The sequence below is a fragment of the Marmota marmota genome, unplaced genomic scaffold (genome assembly GCF_001458135.2).
Source record: "Marmota marmota marmota unplaced genomic scaffold, marMar, whole genome shotgun sequence".
NCBI classification, from domain to species: domain Eukaryota; kingdom Metazoa; phylum Chordata; class Mammalia; order Rodentia; family Sciuridae; genus Marmota; species Marmota marmota.
In genome coordinates this window covers 6,794,717-6,813,360 of record NW_026000130.1, presented here as the reverse complement: position 1 = coordinate 6,813,360, position 18,644 = coordinate 6,794,717, and the positions used below count along the sequence as shown (strand labels likewise).

General features: G+C 41.7%; 1 protein-coding gene across 7 annotated transcripts in view; it reads right to left on the bottom strand.

Moving 5' to 3' along the window:
- Positions 1–18,419, bottom strand: part of Ggt5 (gamma-glutamyltransferase 5) — a 38,850-nt gene extending 20,431 nt beyond the window's left edge. The window contains exons 1-2 of one of the 7 annotated variants that reach the window (XM_048785041.1): positions 17,992–18,392; positions 17,610–17,773 (exon numbers count right to left, since the gene is read on the bottom strand). Coding sequence is in view for 4 of the 7 variants with exons in the window: in XM_015500315.2 (XP_015355801.1) it covers positions 17,610–17,782 (173 nt within the window). In the remaining 3 variants the exon portion in view is untranslated. Of the gene's footprint in view, positions 1–17,609 lie in introns of all 7 variants that reach the window. The other 6 variants (XM_048785042.1, XM_015500315.2, XM_015500316.2 and 3 more) reach the window with 6 other exon arrangements.
- Between the last annotated feature and the right edge of the window lie 225 nt (positions 18,420–18,644).

Below are 18,644 nucleotides of genomic sequence, written 5' to 3'. Positions count from 1 at the left end.
CAATTTTGAAGCAGAAAAAAAAAACCATTGAGATTTCGCTGGGTGTCCAGCACATTCTTAGATTTCTGACAATGAAACTACCTCTGAGTATCTTTTGCAGGGGGCGGTACTAGGGACTAAACCCAGGGATGCTTAATTAGTGAGCCACATCTCCAGCACTTTTTATTTTTTGAGACAGAGTCTCACTACATTGCTGATAGCCTCATTATGTTTGCTGAGGCTGGCTTTGAACCTGCAATCCTCCTGTCTCAGTCTTCCAAACCTCTGGGATTACTAGGGATGTGCCACCATGCCTGGACCTCTGAGTATCTTCTAATATTGAATTTCTCTCTATGGTACGTATGACATTTTACCTGCAAAAAGAAATTCCTCCTCCAGATTGGTGTGTTAGAACTACACCATTTCACTCTGGTTTTATTACTGACTTTGACATTGTCTTTTAAGAGTAAATCCAGAATCACTGATATAATCCTTAGATTTGAAAACAGGTAATTATATAAAGTTGTGGGTAAAAGATAAAAGATCATTGGTGACATTCTGCTTACATGGTAACCTGCAAACTTGAAGGTAATTTTGTTAAGCTCAAGTAGGGTCATCATCATTACAACAAAGACTCCCCCCAACCAAAAAAAAAAAAAAAAAAACCATAAAAATTGAATAGTTTTTTGACATGCCTCAGACTGAAACCAAATATGTGGTTCATATACCAATGTTTATTTATATAACCAGAAAGTGAGTATATCTAAGGAGATCTATGAATATTGTGTACAGAGGAACCGAGGCCTGAAGTCTGTGTTTTTGTCCCAGTCTGCCCTTCACCTAAGTTCCCTGAACCCCTTTCCTTGGCTTTAAGATGGCAGGGAGTCAATTACTTGTATCTGAGCTTTCTTCCCAAACTCCAATTATAAATGTTCACGTTTAGCAGTGATAAAGCAGATAATACACAGTTACTAACTTAGCCAGCCTAAGCAACCTAGTGCATCAAAATATATTCATGTTTCTTTTATAGTGAGACTCTCCTTCTATTTCTTTTTACCTTTTCCTTGTCATACAAACCACAGTTTAAGGAGAGCCTGCCCAATGTGTTCTATGAACAAACAAAGCTCACGTCACTGTGAGGAAAGTGACCAACTGTTTTCTTCTTGGTGCTACAACAGTATGAGGCTGATTGCAGAAACAGAATGAAGGGGATCAACTGGACTAGCATGCAATTCTGAGCAGGTAATCATTAGAAACAATTTTAAATTATTTTTTTGCAAATACATGTGAAACTAAAATCCAAATGACAAAAAAAAAATACTTAGAAATCAAAAAACAGGGGAAGAAGGGTGGGGATATAGCTCAGCTATAGAGTGTCCCTGGGTTCAATCCCTAGACTAAAAAAAGAAGAAATAAAAAGAAAGTAACTTGGATGGATGGCATCAATCAGAAACAAATGTAAATGATTCCTTCTAAGCGGGTATATAAGAACAGGGTAAATGTTATATGAATGGGAATAAGATTCTTGAGTGTATAATTTATTTTATTTTATTTTACTGGTACTAGGGATGAGATCCAGGAGCATTGTACCACTGAGCTACACCCCTAGCCCCTTTTTTATTTTGTTTTTATTTTCTATTTTGAGACAGAAATGAAGGGGATCAACAGAGTCTTGCTAAGTTGCTTAGGGCCTCGATAAGTTGCTGAGGCTAGCCTAGGACTTGCAATCCTCCTGCCTCAGCCTCCCAAGTTGCTGAGATTACAGGCATGCACCATCATGCCTAGCTTGAGCATACTTTTATTTTTATTTATTTATTTATTTATTTTTAGAGAATTTTTTTTAATATTTATTTTTTAGTTTTCGGCAGACACAACATCTTTGTTTGTATGTGGTGCTGAGGATCGAACCCGGGACGCACGCATGCCAGGCGAGCACGCTACTGCTTGAGCCACATCCCCAGCCCCTTGAGCATACTTTTAAATATACTTTTTCCCCCCACATTTTTTTTATTGGTGCATTATAGTTGTATGTACTGACAGGATTTATTGTTAAATACTCATACATACACACAATACACAATATAACTATATTAATATACTCTTGACTTTTTGTTAAAAGAATAAATAAATAAGACCCTAAAATTGAATGTACACTGAAAAAAAAATAAATTAAAACTATACATTTTTGTGGGAAACATGCTAAGAAAAAAAAAATCCCACAAAGACATGAATTTTACTTAGTGGATTTGTTGTTTGCAGCAGCATTATTAAAGTAATTATGAGACTATTTTGTGAGTGTTTTGGTATAGATCAAGAAAGTAAAAGGGCTAGGGATATAGCTCAATTGGTAGAGTGCTTGCCTTGCATGCACAAGGCCCTTAGTTCAATTCCCAGCACCACACACACACAAAAAAAAAAAAAGAAGAAAAGAAAAGAAAAAAAAGAAAGAAAGTAAATATACTGACATCATAGGCAATATATTGACTGTCTCTATGGTAAGAAAGATAAACAAATATGGGATGGAGAAAGATGGGGAAGAACCCTGTTGTGGTGGGTTTAACCTGGAGCTATCAGAATGGAGCCATGATATTTTCTAGATGTTTCTTTCTGGCTCTATGCATAGAAACAACCTGGAAGCAATGGCACCCCAGTGGTAACAATCATTCCTAGCTTACAAATCTTAGTTTCTAAAGTACCATTCTTTAAAATTCCTGATTTCAGGTCTGTTTGAGGAAATATACTACTTGATCCTGGAAGCTAGGTGCAGTGGAACATACTTATAATCTCAGGGACTCTTGAGGTTGAGGTAGGAGGATCTCAAATTTGAAGTAGCCTGGGCAACTTAGCAAGAGCCTGTATCAAAGTGAAAATAAAAAGTACTGGGGATGTGGCTCAGTGGTTCAGCACCCCTGAGTTCAACCCCTGGTATTAAAAGGGGCGGGGGGCACGCTGGGGCTGTAGTTCAGTGACAGAGCACTTGCCTAGCATGTGTGAGGCACTGGGTTCAATCCTTAGCACCACATAAAAACTAAACAAATAAAGGTATGCTGTCCTTTTTTTAAAAAAAAAAATTAAGTCTGAGGAAAGGATATTCACATGATCTCAAACTATCAAATTATATGTTACTAATTTAATAAGGAAAATAATACCTCTTGCAATAGAGAGATCTGGAAAATACCATCTTTACTAAGTACTCCATTAACATCAGCAATGATGGAATCCCCTAGATGTCTTTCCTTCTTATATAAGATGAAAAGCAAAATATCACCCACATTATATTCATGCTTAATCTGAATTCAGTAATAAATAATCAGATAAACCAAGATAGTGAAGGAAGATTGTAATACAACCGGCCTAACTTCCTTAATAAGGCTAACATAAAAAATAAAGTTAGTGTCATAGAAGATCAAAAGTTAATGTCATAGAAGATTTATTGTTGTTGTGTTTTTGCTTTTGTTTGCAGTATATTGGCTTGAACCAGGATGATGTGCATATTAGGCAAGTGTTCTACAGCAGAACTACAGCCTGAGCCCCCCAAAAAAAAAAAAATTTTTTTTTTTTTAAGGCAGAAGATTGTCTAGACTAAAACATGACATACACTGATACTGAATCTGAATAGACAAAAGAAAGAGACTAGATGGATGGATGGGTGGATGGATGTAGAGATTATGGATAAACAGATGATAGAATAATTGGATCATTGGGGAAAATTTGGATCATCCATAAAAATTAATTGAACAGGTATTGGACAATATTATTATATAAAGGCTAAATTTATTGAGTGTGACAATGGTAGTAAGATTATGCGGAAGAATGTTGTTATTCTTAGTAAAACATGCTTAAGTATTTAGGGATAAAGTATTATAGCAAATGCAACTTTCTCTTCAAAAATGTGGGTTGATAGATATACAAAGGGAAAGATGATAAGGCAAAATATTAACAAGTGATGAATCTAAGTGAAGGATATACGGGCATTCTTTCCATTTTTCTGTATGTTTTAAACTATTTCAAAACAAAAATATAAACATTTAGAGCTAGGGGCGTAGCTCAGTGGTAGAGCACTTGCCTGGTGTGTGCAAGGCCCTAGGTTCAATTCACACCACCACAAAAGTTAAATATAAATTTTTTTAAAAATTAAGGGGAAACAATAACATCAACAAAAAATTATGGAATGCAACTGATACCAACATTAAGGATATTTGTAGCTTTAAATGCACATATTAGAATATAGTTTAAAGATCAATAATCTATGTAATCACCTTATAATTTGTGTTTCTTAAGATATACCTCCAGGTGAATACCTTAAAAAAAAAAAAAAGAAACCTTAAATCAAGGGAAATAGGAGAAAAGAATCATGAAGAAAGCCAAAACTAATGAAAGAAAAAATAAATGTGCAATAAATAAAATCAATAAAGTCAAAAGTTGATTCTTCAAAAAGATAATGAATTTTTTTAAAAATCCTAATAAGATTGGTAAAGAGCAATGAGATAAGACACTAAATATGATTCATTATAGACCCTATAAATGATATATATTAAAGGGATTTTATAAATAACATTATGCTGATAAGTTTGACAATTTGCATAAACTAGACAAATTCCTTGGAAAGAATTTGGAAAGCTGACATAAGAAGAAATAGAAATGTGGTAGTCTTATACCTATTAAAGAAATAGAACTCATTATTCACATACACACAAACCCCAGCACAACTCAGGCTTAGAAAGTGTGTTAGCTTTCCATTACTATAACAACCAACCAAGATAATCAACTTATAAAGAGAAAGGCTTATTTTGGCTCACAATTTTTAAGGTTGTAGTTCATAATCAGTTGGCCCCATTGTCTTGGGCCTGTGATGACACAAGGAAGGAGCACAGGGCACAGCAAAACAGCTTACCTCATGGCCAAGACATGAAAAAAAGAGAGAGGGGAAGAGACCGGGTTCTAGCAACTCTCTTTGAGGGCATGCCCCCAATGACTGGAAGACCTCCCACTAGGCCCCACCTCTTAGAGTTTCCATCACCTCCCAATAACACCAAATCAGGAACTAAGCCTATAACACATGGGACATTTAAGATCTAAAGTATGGCATAAGGCTTAATCAGCAAATTCTTCCAAATAGTCAAAGATGAAATGCCACCAATCTTAAAAAAAAAAAAAAAAAAAAAAAAACTCCTCTCTTTGAGACATTCCAAAGAGAAAATACTTTCAGGTCCTTTTTTTTTTTTTAACTTAGGGGCACTCAACCACTAAGCCATATCTCCAGCCCTATTTGTATTTTATTTTATTTAGAGACAGGGTCTCACTGAGTTGCTTAGCCCTTCACTTTTGCTGAGGCTGGCTTTGAACTCATAATCCTCCTGCCTCAGCCTCCCAAACCACTGAGATTTCAGGCGTGCACCACCATGCCTGGCTTACTTTCGAGTTCTTTATGAAGTCAGTATAACCTTGTTACTAACGTTTGACAAGGATATTGTTATGGTTTGGATCTGAAATGTCGCCCAAAGTCTCATGTATTGGCATCAGATCAATATTGGCATTAGATCCACCAATTTAGGTCAGGAGCCATTTTATCTAGGGACTCCTAGGTTTCAATTTAGGAGCCATTTGATCCAGAAATCCTGAGGCAACACTGCTTAGTCTCCCATAAGAACATGTGCCTGATAAAGGGTCGACCCCACCCCAGCCCATGACATAACCCCTAAGTGTGCTTGTGAAATTCTTCTTGCATGCTGTAAAGCTGCTCTGGATGTGCCCACATGCTGCTACTGTCCTCAGAGGGACAGCCTTGTCAGTTTGCTACATGCTCTGACAATAAATCTCTCCAGTGGGATTCCGGTGTGTGGTGTGCTCCTTGGACTTTGCGTGGACTCTGTGAGTGACCTTTCACTGGTGCCATGGCTCCGATTAGGCTCTCCCATTGACCTTGCTCTCCCTTTGGGCACATGAGTTGCTTTGAGATCCTATACTCAGTCCTAGGCCGCCCTCACCGCGAACCCACCTTCTGTTTCACATCCACCACTGGCTGATTCAAGTAAGTTCCCCTGCCTTTGGTCGACTCAGAAGACCTACAGGTCCCAAGAAGGGACCCTCAAACATCCAATACTCCCAGGGTTCCTGTTTGGTCGGGGTACCCCAACCACAGCTTTCAGAACTATAGTTGGTGCCTTCGATCGGCCAAGTCCACAATCTCAGAAGGTCTCACCGCTGGCAAAAGATCTCTCTCTGGATCTCAGTTACTCTTTAGGCTCACAGCCCTGGTGCCAGCTGCCAGGAACCCCTACGGGCCTTAGCCCCAGCTGCTGCCCTGAGGTAGTGACAACTCCCAGAGCGGTTAGCTCTTCCTCATTAGGTTTAAGAAGACAGAGTAATCACCTCTGGTCATCATTAGACAAAGTACATGTATGAAGACTTGAACTGGATATCAACATACTTTATATACAAACAAATACAAAAAGCATGTATTTATGTGTATTAAGAATTGTAATGCAAAAAAAAACAAAAAACGTTACCTTAGATTAGGTAGAGGGAAGTGAAAGGAGGGGAAGGCAAGGGATGTGGGGATAAGAAAGATAGTTAAATAAAACAGATATTAATCATTACTGTATGTATGGATATGACTGTATGACCAATGTGATTCTACAATATGTATACTCAGAAAAATGAGAAATTATATCCCATCTATGCATAATACATCAAAGTATATAAGTACATTCTACTATCATGTATAACTAATTAAAACAAATAAATAAAATAAAATAAAAGAAGACACAGAGGGATACCTCTGCCTCTCCCTACCGACTCTCTCTTGCCATGGGTGCAGCCACCTCTGCCACCCCCTCAGACAGCCCTTGGAGTGCCTTTTAGCAAATTCAGACTCACTTCACCTTACTCCTGACTTAAAGGCACAGAAATTAATTCATCTCTACAACCAAATTTGGCTCCTCTATACCTTAGACAATGATTCCAAATGGCAGCTTAATGGCACTCTAGATCCCAACATTTTTTAGGGAATTTTCTTAACTCTTGTGAGCGCTCAGGGAAATGGAAAGAGATCCCTCTATCCTCAGGCCTTTTCTTCCATCCAAACCGTCCCTCTGCTCTTCCTGTTCTTTGCCCAGGTTCTGCTGGCTCTTATACCCTCTTTTCTCAACCTTAGGACCCTCCCAAAACTCCAGACTTTGGCCCTGCAGATGAACCCCCTCCCTACTGTTCTCCACCTTCTGGACTCTTCTAGGACCTCCCTCACCTACTTTCAGTCCACCCGTTACTTGCTTTAGTTCTTGCACAGCCCCTACTACCCAGCCTGCACCTCTGCTTTCCTTTCCTGAAGTAGCAGGGTTGGAGGGAATTGTCCAGGTACATGTCCCTTTTTCCCTTAGTGACCTCTCCCAAATCAAAAGGAGGTCCTTCACCTTCCATCTTTCAGGGTACATTAAGGAATTCCATACCTAACCCAATCATAGGCTTTAACTTTCCATGATCTTATCCAACACTCTCCTACCTGAGGAATGCAGGTGCGTTCGGGAGCAGGGTTAGGGAACAGCAGTTTTCCCCAGCTCCTTCCAGACCTATGTCAGGACTTTCAGTTCACCCACTACTTACTTTCACTCTGGCACGGCCCCCTCTACCTCTCCCCAAATTTTTATTCAACTGTGGAGTTTTTTAAAACATCTGTAACTTTGCAATGGAGATTCACCTAAAAAAAGCTACAAGGCCTTTACTATTGTGCTATGTGTGCACACTGGTGTTAGGTGTCGTCTGTCCATATGTATGTGTGTCCATATGTCATGTACAGGATATCAAGATTGGCAGATAATGAGCGCTCATAAATTAAAAATGGATCCAAATACCTTTAATTCACGTGATTTAAATGGTTCCATGTAGATTGGATAAACAAATGAAAGTAAAAATTTCTTATTTAACTCACAAGTCTCTAGGTGATCAAGGAACTAATAAAATGTTGATGTCTATAAAATGTCTAATATCTCTTGGTTCTAGGACTTTTCTTCAACAAAGAAGAAATGGCTAATACTGTTCAATATACTTGGGAAAAATAAATAAAGTAGATTTGACATGGGATTACCCATAAATGTGTTTGTTAGGATTTTAACCTTGTAAACTAATCAGATGTCTAACTGTTAAATATACCATCAAGTACTCTTAACTCATTGAATTCCATAGGGTAACATTGATGTTTTTATAAATTGGTAAATGAAAAAAAAAAAGGTTTAAATTGCTTTGTCATCACTGAAAACAAGGTTACTAAGGGTTTAAAGTCCCAACAGATATAATTCTATATACTTAAACATTGTTTTATGCAATGGTAAACAGATGTGATTAACTGTGTACTGTAAATAACAAAATATTTCTTATTAAAATTGAGTAATTTGCCTGAATTCAGAAACTTTACAAGGATTGTTTCAAAATGTGAAGAAAAATGGGATTAACAGATGGGAAAGATAAATTAGAAGGTTCTAGGTATGGAAATCATATTTAATAGAAGGAAAAGAAAGTGTTTCTGGATAAGAAAGTCTTTAATAAGAGGGCTTAAGTAAGTGATAAAGAAGGTCTGTGTAAGTTGGTTTATATATATATATAAAATAAAAAACCACATTAAAATAAAGGTATTGTGTCCAAATACAACTATGTGAAACAATCAGTCAAAGCTATTTAAGGTTTTTTCCTAAGGTCAAATATTAATGTACTGATATAAATCAAAGTTTAATCTATGTTTTAAAATGACAAGTATATATGTGTCACAAGGATTTCTTAAAATATTAATTTACCCATAACATTGTGTTAAGTTTTGCTTTTTAGAACAAATAATCTTGAAGGAATTAAAGCTTATAAAACTGTTAAACAACTGTTACATAGTCTATATTTTCTTTAAATGCTAAACTTGGTTAATATAAAAACATCAGTGTAATTATGGTGCTATTACTCTTCTTAGTATACTAAATGTGTTCATATCTTCCAGGTGTACAAGTCTTTAAGGTAGAAGATTTAAAAGGACATTATATCAAGCTGGTGTTTTCCAAACTAAAGTTGTATGGTAATTTTAGAATCATAAGGATAATAAATTTTATTGGGGATTTATTTATATCATTTAATGTTCTACACCTGGATCTGTTATCAATAAGATATATAAAGTTTTATGTTACTTTTTACACTGGGGTACAACGTAAAACACAAAAGCACTTTGCTACTTTTCCACAAAAGGTTAAAAGCTCTCAGCCTTTCTTAATTCATGTTTTAAATGTAATATTATATTGTGTTAGCTAATATTCATGTGAATTCGAGCAACAATATATGTAATCTTTGTAAAATGATATTTAAGAAGCAAAGATTAGCTTTAGAACTAGAACACTTTGCTTAAGCTTTATAAAGATTTATGAAGAACCCCACCTTACCTGAGATAAGGCTCTGCCTCCCACCTTATTACATTCAGAGTGACTCCAAAGTAGGCCAGAATTCAATTCATTCAAAGTTGTTTTCAAACAATTGATTTTTGTTGTTAAGGTTACTAGGATTGGGGAGCTGGGGTTGTGGCTCAAATGGTAGAGTGCTTGCTTAGCACCGGTGAGGCACTGGGTTCAAGTCTCAGCACCACATAAAAATAAAATAAAGATATTGTACCCACCTAAAACTAAAAAATAAATTAAAAAAAAAAAAAGATTACTAGGATTGGGCTGGGATTGTGGCTCACCTATAGAGCCGTGTGAAGCCCGGGGTTTGATCCTCAGCATCACATAAAAATAAGTAAATAAAATAAAGGTATTCTGTCCAACTACAACTAAAAAATAAATATTTTTTAAAAGATTACTAGGATCTCAAACAGGAGATATAACATAACTCAGCCAAAATTCAAAATACACAAATTAAATATATTTTTACTCTTGTTAATTTTACTTTGTATTTTCCTTATAAACTGTCTAAATGTTGCCTGGTAATGTTTTGCAGAGGTATTGCTTGAAGAACACACAACCTGAGTTAATTTAAGATAATAAGCCATCACCTATAGGACAGGTAGGATACTACAAATCCCAGTTTTGTAAATGACTGTAAGGTTATAGACATTAAAGTTAAAGCCCAATACTGTTAATTTATGACTGGTGAGAATGACTTGCTGGAAGATCAAAACTTAAAAATTAAATTAAAAGGGCCAAGAAAACCAATATTTGGCTCTTGCCCTCTGAGTCAGTCTGAATCTAGGGAACAGAGAACTTCTCTAGAAGCTTTGCAACTCTGAGCCACATAACCCCTGATCAGGGAGATTAATGAGACCACTGGAGAATGAAAAGCTAGTCAGTGCACTTGCTGTGAATAGGAGGGTCATTGGAGAAAAGAGACATCCCTGATGCTTCCAAGGGAAGGACCCATCCTAGCACAAATGGCACTAGCAGAGCTAAGAAACTGCTCTCAACTTCCCCCACAAGTGACTCCTGTGGGAACTCAGTGAACTCTTAACAGCAGAAACAAAGTCAATTTTGACCAGCTTGATCTTAAACACCTAGCAAAAAAAACAGTTAAACCAAAATACAGTCATTCCTGGGCATTTTAAAAAAGAAAATAATAGTTAAATGTAACCTAAGATATATACTTGTGTTAGCCCCCAAGAATATGTAAGTCTGGAGGCTACAAAAGAGAGATTCTTAGACAAGAATGCCTGATAAGGATCAAGAGAAACTGCCAGAGCCAGAAGTTTTTAGTTAGTTTAAGGACTACAGATATTCCTAACCTACACAAGTAGGCTTGATGTCCGCTAGTATGATTATCCAGCCCCAAGTAACAAAAATAGATATTTTATAAAATCATATGACATTAAATAACTTAACTACATCTTGAGAGGATGGACATCTGTGACATTAAAAGTTAAAATGTTGGGCTGGGGATGTGGCTCAAGCAGTAGTGCGCTTGCCTGGCATGCGTGCGGCCTGGGTTCGATCCTCAGCACCACATACAAACAAAGATGTTGTGTCCGCCGAAAACTAAAAAATAAATATTAAAAAAAAAAAAAAGAAGCTTTATTAAAGGATAGTAAACCAGACTTCCCCCAGGTGGAAGAAGGGGACCCACAGGCAGAATCCTGGGATGAGGAAGTCCTGTCCTTAAAAAAAAAAAAAAAAGTTAAAATGTTGTGTTTACATTCCTGATAACTCTGGCTATGTTAAAGATTTATATTCCCAAATAAAGTTCTTGTCCTCTCCTACCTTGTTATGGGGACAACTTTTCAGCCTTCACACCTCCTGGCGAGAGATTATTCTCTCATTTAACAGCAGGTCTTCTAGGCCTAAACAGCTCATCAGCTCATCGGGAAGTTTCTACTCATAGGAGCCCTCCACAAAAAAACAGGATATGCAATTTGTTTCCCTACTGGCTGCCCTGGGGTTACAGCAGGCCTAGCCACAGGAACAGCAGGAATAACCACACCCATTACCTATTTTCATCAGTTCTCCAATCAGCTGATAGGGGATATACAACAGGTGGCCGAGTCTATACTAACCTTCCAGAAACAACTGGACTCCTTAACCTCTGTGGTCCTACAAAACTACTATGGACTGGACTCATTAACATCAGAGAAAAGACGCCTCTGCCTATACCTACAGGAGGAATGTTGTTTTTATATCAACCAGTCAGGGGTAGTGAAGGACAAGATCAAACAACTACAAGAGCAGCTAGAAAAAAAGGAGACAGCAACTAGACCAACAATTCCCATGAGGAATGTTCATCAAATATGGCCTTGGCTCCTCCCCCTCGCAGGACCCCTATTTGTCCTCTTTATGTTTCTTCTAACAGGACCATGCCTGTTAAATTGCCTACAGACATTCCTGCAAGATCAGATACACAAATTCACCAATCAGTTGGTCAATTAACTACTTCTCCTTCAAGACTACCAACCCCTTTTATGCCCAAGACTGAGACCTATGACTCTTGACCAACTCCTCCGACTCCAGAGACTCTACCCCTACCTAAAAACCTTCCAGATCCCTTTACAGGAATGAGATTTTTTTGCCCCTAACCAGCAGGAAGGAGCTACAGAAGAAAAGACCATTGTCCCCACCCTCGGTATCTATAAAAACAAAAAAGGGAAGAATATTGGCATCAGATCAATATTGGCATTAGATACACCAATTTAGGTCAGGAGCCATTTTATCTAGGGACTCCTAGGTTTCAATTTAGGAGCCATTTGATCCAGAGATCCCGAGGCAACACTGCTTAGTCTCCCATAAGAACATGTGCCTGATAAAGGGTCAACCCCACCCCATCCCCTGACATAACCCCTAAGCGTGCTTGTAAAATTTTTCTTGCAGGCTATAAAGCTGCTCTGTAAGTATCCACATGATACTGCTCTCCTTGCAGGGACAGCCTTGTCAGTTTACTCCATGCTCTGACAATAACTCTCTCAACTGGGATTCTGGTGTGTGGGGTATTCCTTGGACTTTGCAAGTGTCCTTCATCATGTGTTTTGGAAAATTGTCTGGATCATGATAGCTCTGATGATTAATCAATGGATTAAGCCATTGATGGCTGCATGGACTATTGGGAAGAGGAAGTTAGTTAGAGAGAGCGGGTCACTGGGAGCACACCTTAGAAGGGTTTGTCTTTTCTCTTTACCCATCTCACCCCCACCTCCACTTCTTGGCTTTCATGAACTGAGCAGCTGCCTTGGTCACACTCTCCCGCCACCATGATGTTCTGCTTCACCTCAGGCCCCAAACAATGAGATAGTCAACCATGGGCTGAAACCTCGATAACTATGAGCATAAATACATCTTTCCTCCTCGACGTTGTCTTTCTCAGGTATGTGTCATAACAAAAGGCTGACTGATATATATAAGAAAGGAAAATTACAGACCAATACCCCTCATGAACATAGAGACAAAACTCCTAAAAAATTAGCAAATCACATTTTATACTTTGTGTTACGTAAAAACGATATTAAATCACTAAGTAGAGTTTGCTTTAATAATCAAAGTGTGATTTAATATACTTAGCATTTTTTTGTATTGTGAATTGAACCCAGGGGTACTTAACTACTGTGCCATATCCCCAGTTCCCCCACCCTTTTTTTTTTTTTAAGATGTTGATGGACCTTATTTTATTTATTTATTTATGTGTGGTGCTGAGAATTGAATCCAATGCTTCACACATGCCAGGCAAGCACTCTACCACTAAGCCTCAACTCCAGTCCCCTAGCCCTTGTTTAAACTCAGGGGCACTTGACCACTGGGCCACATCCCCAACCCTATTTTACATTTTTTATTTAGAGACAGGATCTCACTGAGTTGCTTAGCACCTCGCCATTACTGAGGCTGGCTTTGAACTTGTGATCCTCCTGTCTTAGGCTCCTGAGCTGCTGGGATTACAGGTGTGTGCCATGGCACACTGCATTTTTTAAAAGAGAGAAAACCAGATAATGCAGAAAATACATTTGATGTACAAACTGGTAAAAAAAAAAAAATGGACAAAAGATTATGACAGAAACTTCAAGGAAGAGGACCTCCAGATGACCAATGATCATTTCCAATCCCCTGACATTGGTTATGGATTGGTGTATTGCGTGTCTTCCAAACCATGAAGCCAGGGACTTTGTACATTGTGGTTACTACTGCATTCCTAAGCCATGACTGGCAGAAAGTAGGTATTCCTCACATACTTGATAGAGGAAAAAAGAGGATATTACATATTGCAGGTGGAGAGGGATGCACACACCTTCATGTGTCCACAGCATCACAGCAAACACACTTGCAGGCTCAGGGTGCCCAGGGAGCTGCTGTTCCTAATTCATCAGCTGCATGAGCCTGGATAGGTAACTCATTCTCTTAGCCAAGGTTTCCTCAGCTGTGAAATGTGGGCAGTTCTGCCCAATAGAAGAATTACATGTTTCTACAGAGCTAGGAGTCCACTGTCATCATAGCTGCTATGATACATCCATTCAGATGCGTGTGTTCTCACTCACACATTTGCACACATGTGCATAGTCCTTGGGCACAAAGGGTATTTCCTGCAGAGTCCCAGAGCGGAGGAAATTCAGTAATTTCCTGGTGAGCTGGCCCAGGGTACAGAGAACCATGAGGGGCACAGGCCCAGGTTGGAGCTGGGAAGAGGGGAACGGGTAGGGTAAAAGGCCATGGTCCTGAGGGAAAGGGAGTAGAGGCCACACCCCAATCCCCCCTCAGGTTCTGAGAAGGTGACCCATGTCCAGATCAAGCCATGGTGAAGATTATTAGAGTGGTGGCCATGGAGGGGACACTTCCAATGTGTGGATGAGCCCCAGGCCTCATTCTCTGGGGGCTTAGACCACCCCACGGAGGAGGCGCCAACCTAAGCCCCATTTTACAGATGAGGAAAGAGAGGCTCACAAGGTTCAGCAGCTTTTCCAATGTCCCTGCTCTCCCCTGTACCAAGGGTGACACACAGACACCATGTAACAGTTGACAAAAACCACCCCTTGGGCTCAGTCACGCCCCACCCCCTCACCCCAGTGCCAGCCCAGATTCCAATCTCCCAGAAGCTGGCTCTTCTGTGTCCTAAGGGCAAGTGCCCTGGGGTGCTATGAGTACCCTCTAATTGCTCACTTGAATATGGTACAGCTCTGGCCTCAATGAGTCAAGTCTAGGGGAGTCCAAGGGACTCTAGGAAGTGGGGAGTGGGGGACTCTAGGAAGACCTCACCCCTCCCACAGCCCTGGAAAGTTTCTACCCCTGCAGGAGCAGCAGTGGCAATAGCAGAGAAAAAACAATATCAGCTCCAGCTAGGCATGCTCACTATTGGTGCCAGGCAGGTTCTTTCTCCTGGGCAGGCCTAATTTTCTCCTAAGTCAAATAGAAAAGCAAGTCCTCCCACTGAGGATCCCACAGGAGTGCAAGAATTTCTGAGAAGCTACCTCAGGCAGAAGTCACAAAACCTGAAAGATATCCCTAGCCCTAAAATTCAGGAAGTCTCCTTAGAAGACAAACACTTGGGCTGGGACTAGGACTGGGGCGCATCGGTAGAGTGCTCGCCTAGCATGTGCGAGGCTCTGGGTTCCATCCTTGGCATCACATAAAAATAAATAAAAGTGTTGTGTCCAACTACAACAAAATAAAATAAAATTTTAAAAATAAATAAAAAGAAGACAAACATTCTGATCATCACAACACTCAGTTTGCAATCTTAACACATTGGGATGAAACACTGGGAGACTACAGCCTAGAGGGGAAGGGATCTGTCACCATGCTCCTATTGTTGTTTACTGGGCTTGAGGCCAGCTCCTCACCTAAACCTTAAGAACCTTCACTCAGGAGCTCAAGTTCCTGCAGATGGTGGGGAGAAATGGGAACAAGAAGGAAGTAGCATGGGCTAAGGGTAGTCACTAGAAGATGCTATGGCAGTGACCAGGTGCCACACAGGAAGAGATCTTGGGCAGGTACCTACCTTCCCAAGGCCCCCAGCTTTACCATACTCAAGTGAGCAACTAGAGGACACTCACAGGAACCAAAGCACTTGCCCCAGCCAGGGGTCCTGAGAAACAGACCTAGGGCTCCAGCCTAGCTGGGGTCACCGGATCCCTGTTCTGAAGCACAAGCTAAAACCAGCCCCAGGCTCCCTCCCACTCCTAACTTCTTAAAACAAGAACAGGAAGCAGAGAGAGTTGGTTAACAAAACAATGGGGAGAAACCACATCCGCCCTTTCCACCAAGGGGAAGCCTGAGAGAGATGGGACCGCAAGGAAGCAGGCTCAGAGAAGAGACCCCAAAGTGTGGAGTGTGGAGGCAGAGACTGGGAGATACAAAGTGAAAGAACGATCAAGGTTTGCTGTCGTCGGAGAAAATGCCCGTTTATTGAGGCAGCTCTGCATATTTATAGAGCCGGGGATGGTCTGACGGTTGAAACAGTTTAACAGTTTAAGGGTTTTGGCAGCTGGCATGGGGTGCTTTCTGATTGGTGGGTAAGGAACATGTGAGTCAGCAGGACTCACCATTGGACGGCTCTTCTGGGGATGGGGAGGTTAGTCTTTGGAGCTGGGGCGACTCCCAACACAAAGGGCCCAGAATCCACTCTGAGATATGTGACAGCAGCGCCCCCCCCACTCCAGGAACATGCCCACATGGTCATCTCTGGGGTCTGAGGTCCATAGTCTCATTAATATCTTTGTGACTTTGAGTTTAAGCAGGTACCACATCTCTTCTTGTCCTGATGTGACAGGGGCATTGTTAGAGGTGGCAAGTGGCCTCATCCCTTGTATCTCATGGGAACACCCTGGGGAGACAAAGTGGCTGCCTGTCCTGACTTGTCCTTGAACTGCCACTCTCAGCCACTGCTGTCCTAGGAGCAGATGTGGGAGGAAACAGAAAGCATAAGGAGACCCAGAGGACCCAGTCAGGAGCCAGTAGGGACCGGTAAGGTAAGGCGATTAGAGCTAGGAAGGATGGATAGATGGACAGATGAAGAGAAGATGGACTGAATGAAAAGGTGGATGAATGAATAATAGAAGAAAGCACGGCAGAGGAGAAGCCAGGAACCAGGGGACTGGGCCAGGGCCCTGTCACCGGCCCCCCGTACAGCAGGACTGGCCCACGGGTTGGCAAAGCACTTTGAATCCTCACAATGGCCTGTGAGGCAGATATTCTGGGAAGCAGACACGTTGGCCGGAGGGAAAGGAATGCTTGCCCAGGCTTCTAGGGGCTCAGTGGGAGGCAGGGGGCCGGGAGGAGTTTCCTGCCATGTCCCGCCCCAGTGACGGTGGTGTGGCAGGCAGCAGAAGCTTCCCGTGGGCTGGGTTTCCTGGAAGAAGATCAGGAAGAGCCAGCTGTGGCCCCTCTCCACCACCACCCTGGTCCTGGCCTGCCAAATATCAGTCACTCTGCCCACCTAGCTAGGCTCAGACACGCAGAGGGATGCCATGAGGGATGTGGCACTTGCAGGGGGCATTTTCTAAGTCTGAGAGACTTGGAGATGAAGCCTGAGCCACCAGGGAGACTAGCCCTGGGCAGTACCCACAACGGAGCCTCTGTACCCTCTCGCCTATGTTCCTGGTAAAATCCCCCAGCCCTTGGGCAACTGGCACAGCTTTGCTGAAGGAGCCAATACAGACCATCAGAGTCAGGCTGGGCCATAGCAGGGGTGACGCAGGAAAACCTTGTTAGGGTCTCTATTTCTTTCTTTTTTATTTATTTATTTTTTTTAGTTGTAGATGGACACAATACCTTTATTTCATTTATTTATTTTTTTGTGTGTATGTGGTGCTGAGGATTGAACCCAGTGCCTCACACATGCTAGGCAAGTGCTCTACCACTGAGCCACAAACCCCAGCCCCTAGTCTCTATTTCTAACCTGTGCATTATTATAGATGGACCTCTTGAGCCCTAGAACCAAAAATGGACTCACACATGACCTCTGCCCCCACTGGCACTGCCCTGTGGATCACCATCTGCCATGGGGGCATATCTGCCACCTATTCTGTTCAAGAGTCCTGGGGCTACCTCCTTGTACCCAGGCCTGGTCAGTGCTGGAACCCAAAACCACACAGCTCTTACTCCACCAGCTAGCATGTACATACACGTGCGTTCTCCACAACTTTACCACCAAAGTCTCCAGGAAGGATCAGATGCCCAAGGCCACCCAGTTCCTACCCACCTCTCACTCACCGTCCAATGTCTGAGCAGACCTTAGAGTCAGCAGCGACAGCAGCATGGGCAAAGGCCTTGGGGCCACAATGGGCATGGTGGCGAGAGAGGACCACAGCTAGAACGATGATCGTCAGTGCCAGCCCCAGTCCCAGCAGGACCAAGCCGACTGTGGCCCTGTGGCCCTGGGCCATGTTTCAGTGGTCCAGGGAGACAGGGGAGACAGATGGTAGATAAGCCAATGGTCAGACAAAAAAGGACAGGTGGATAAAAAGTAGACTCACAGATGATTGGACAGAGAGAAAAATTGTGGGGCTTGATACAGACAGATGGATTGACATACAGGTTAGATAGCTCGACAGAGAGGATGGTCAGAGAGACATTTGGAAAGAGATGGACTTACAGATAGGCAGACAAACAGGTTTACAGATGAACAGTGGTCAGCCAAGCAGACAGATGGGTTTATGAAGACCTGGACAGACGGCAGTGGCAGGACGGCTACCCTCTTCAAGCGCTCTCTACAGAAGCAGATCTGGCCACAAGGGTGAACTTCCAGTTTTCAGCTCAGTGCTCGGTGCTGGCAGGAGGCCAGACATCTAGGGGGAGTTTTTCCTTGCAGAGAAGAGCCAGCTGTTGTGGTTAACTCCTTCACTGCCAGTTGGTCTCATGGCCCCTCCTGCCAACCCCGACAGTACCCGGGGTTTTCTCATCTCAATGTGCTTGAGGACTTGATGCCTGCTGCACCTGGGGGAGCCAGGGTATAAGGTTCCTATGTCATTTCCCAAGTCTCAGCAATGCAGGGAAATCAGAGTATGGACCGTCCAGCTCCCTTGCCTGAATCAGACTCAGAGAGATCAGGTCTTCCCATCACAGTGGAGCTCCACTCCCCAATCCCGCCCCCTCTGCCGGCCCCACCTATACAGCAGCATCCACTTGGCACAGGAGTGGGGCTGAAGAGGGAAAGGGGACCCAAAACAGTGTCACTCTGTATAGCTCAGCCACAGCTTGGCCCAGGGTGTCANTGGGCTGGGACTAGGACTGGGGCGCATCGGTAGA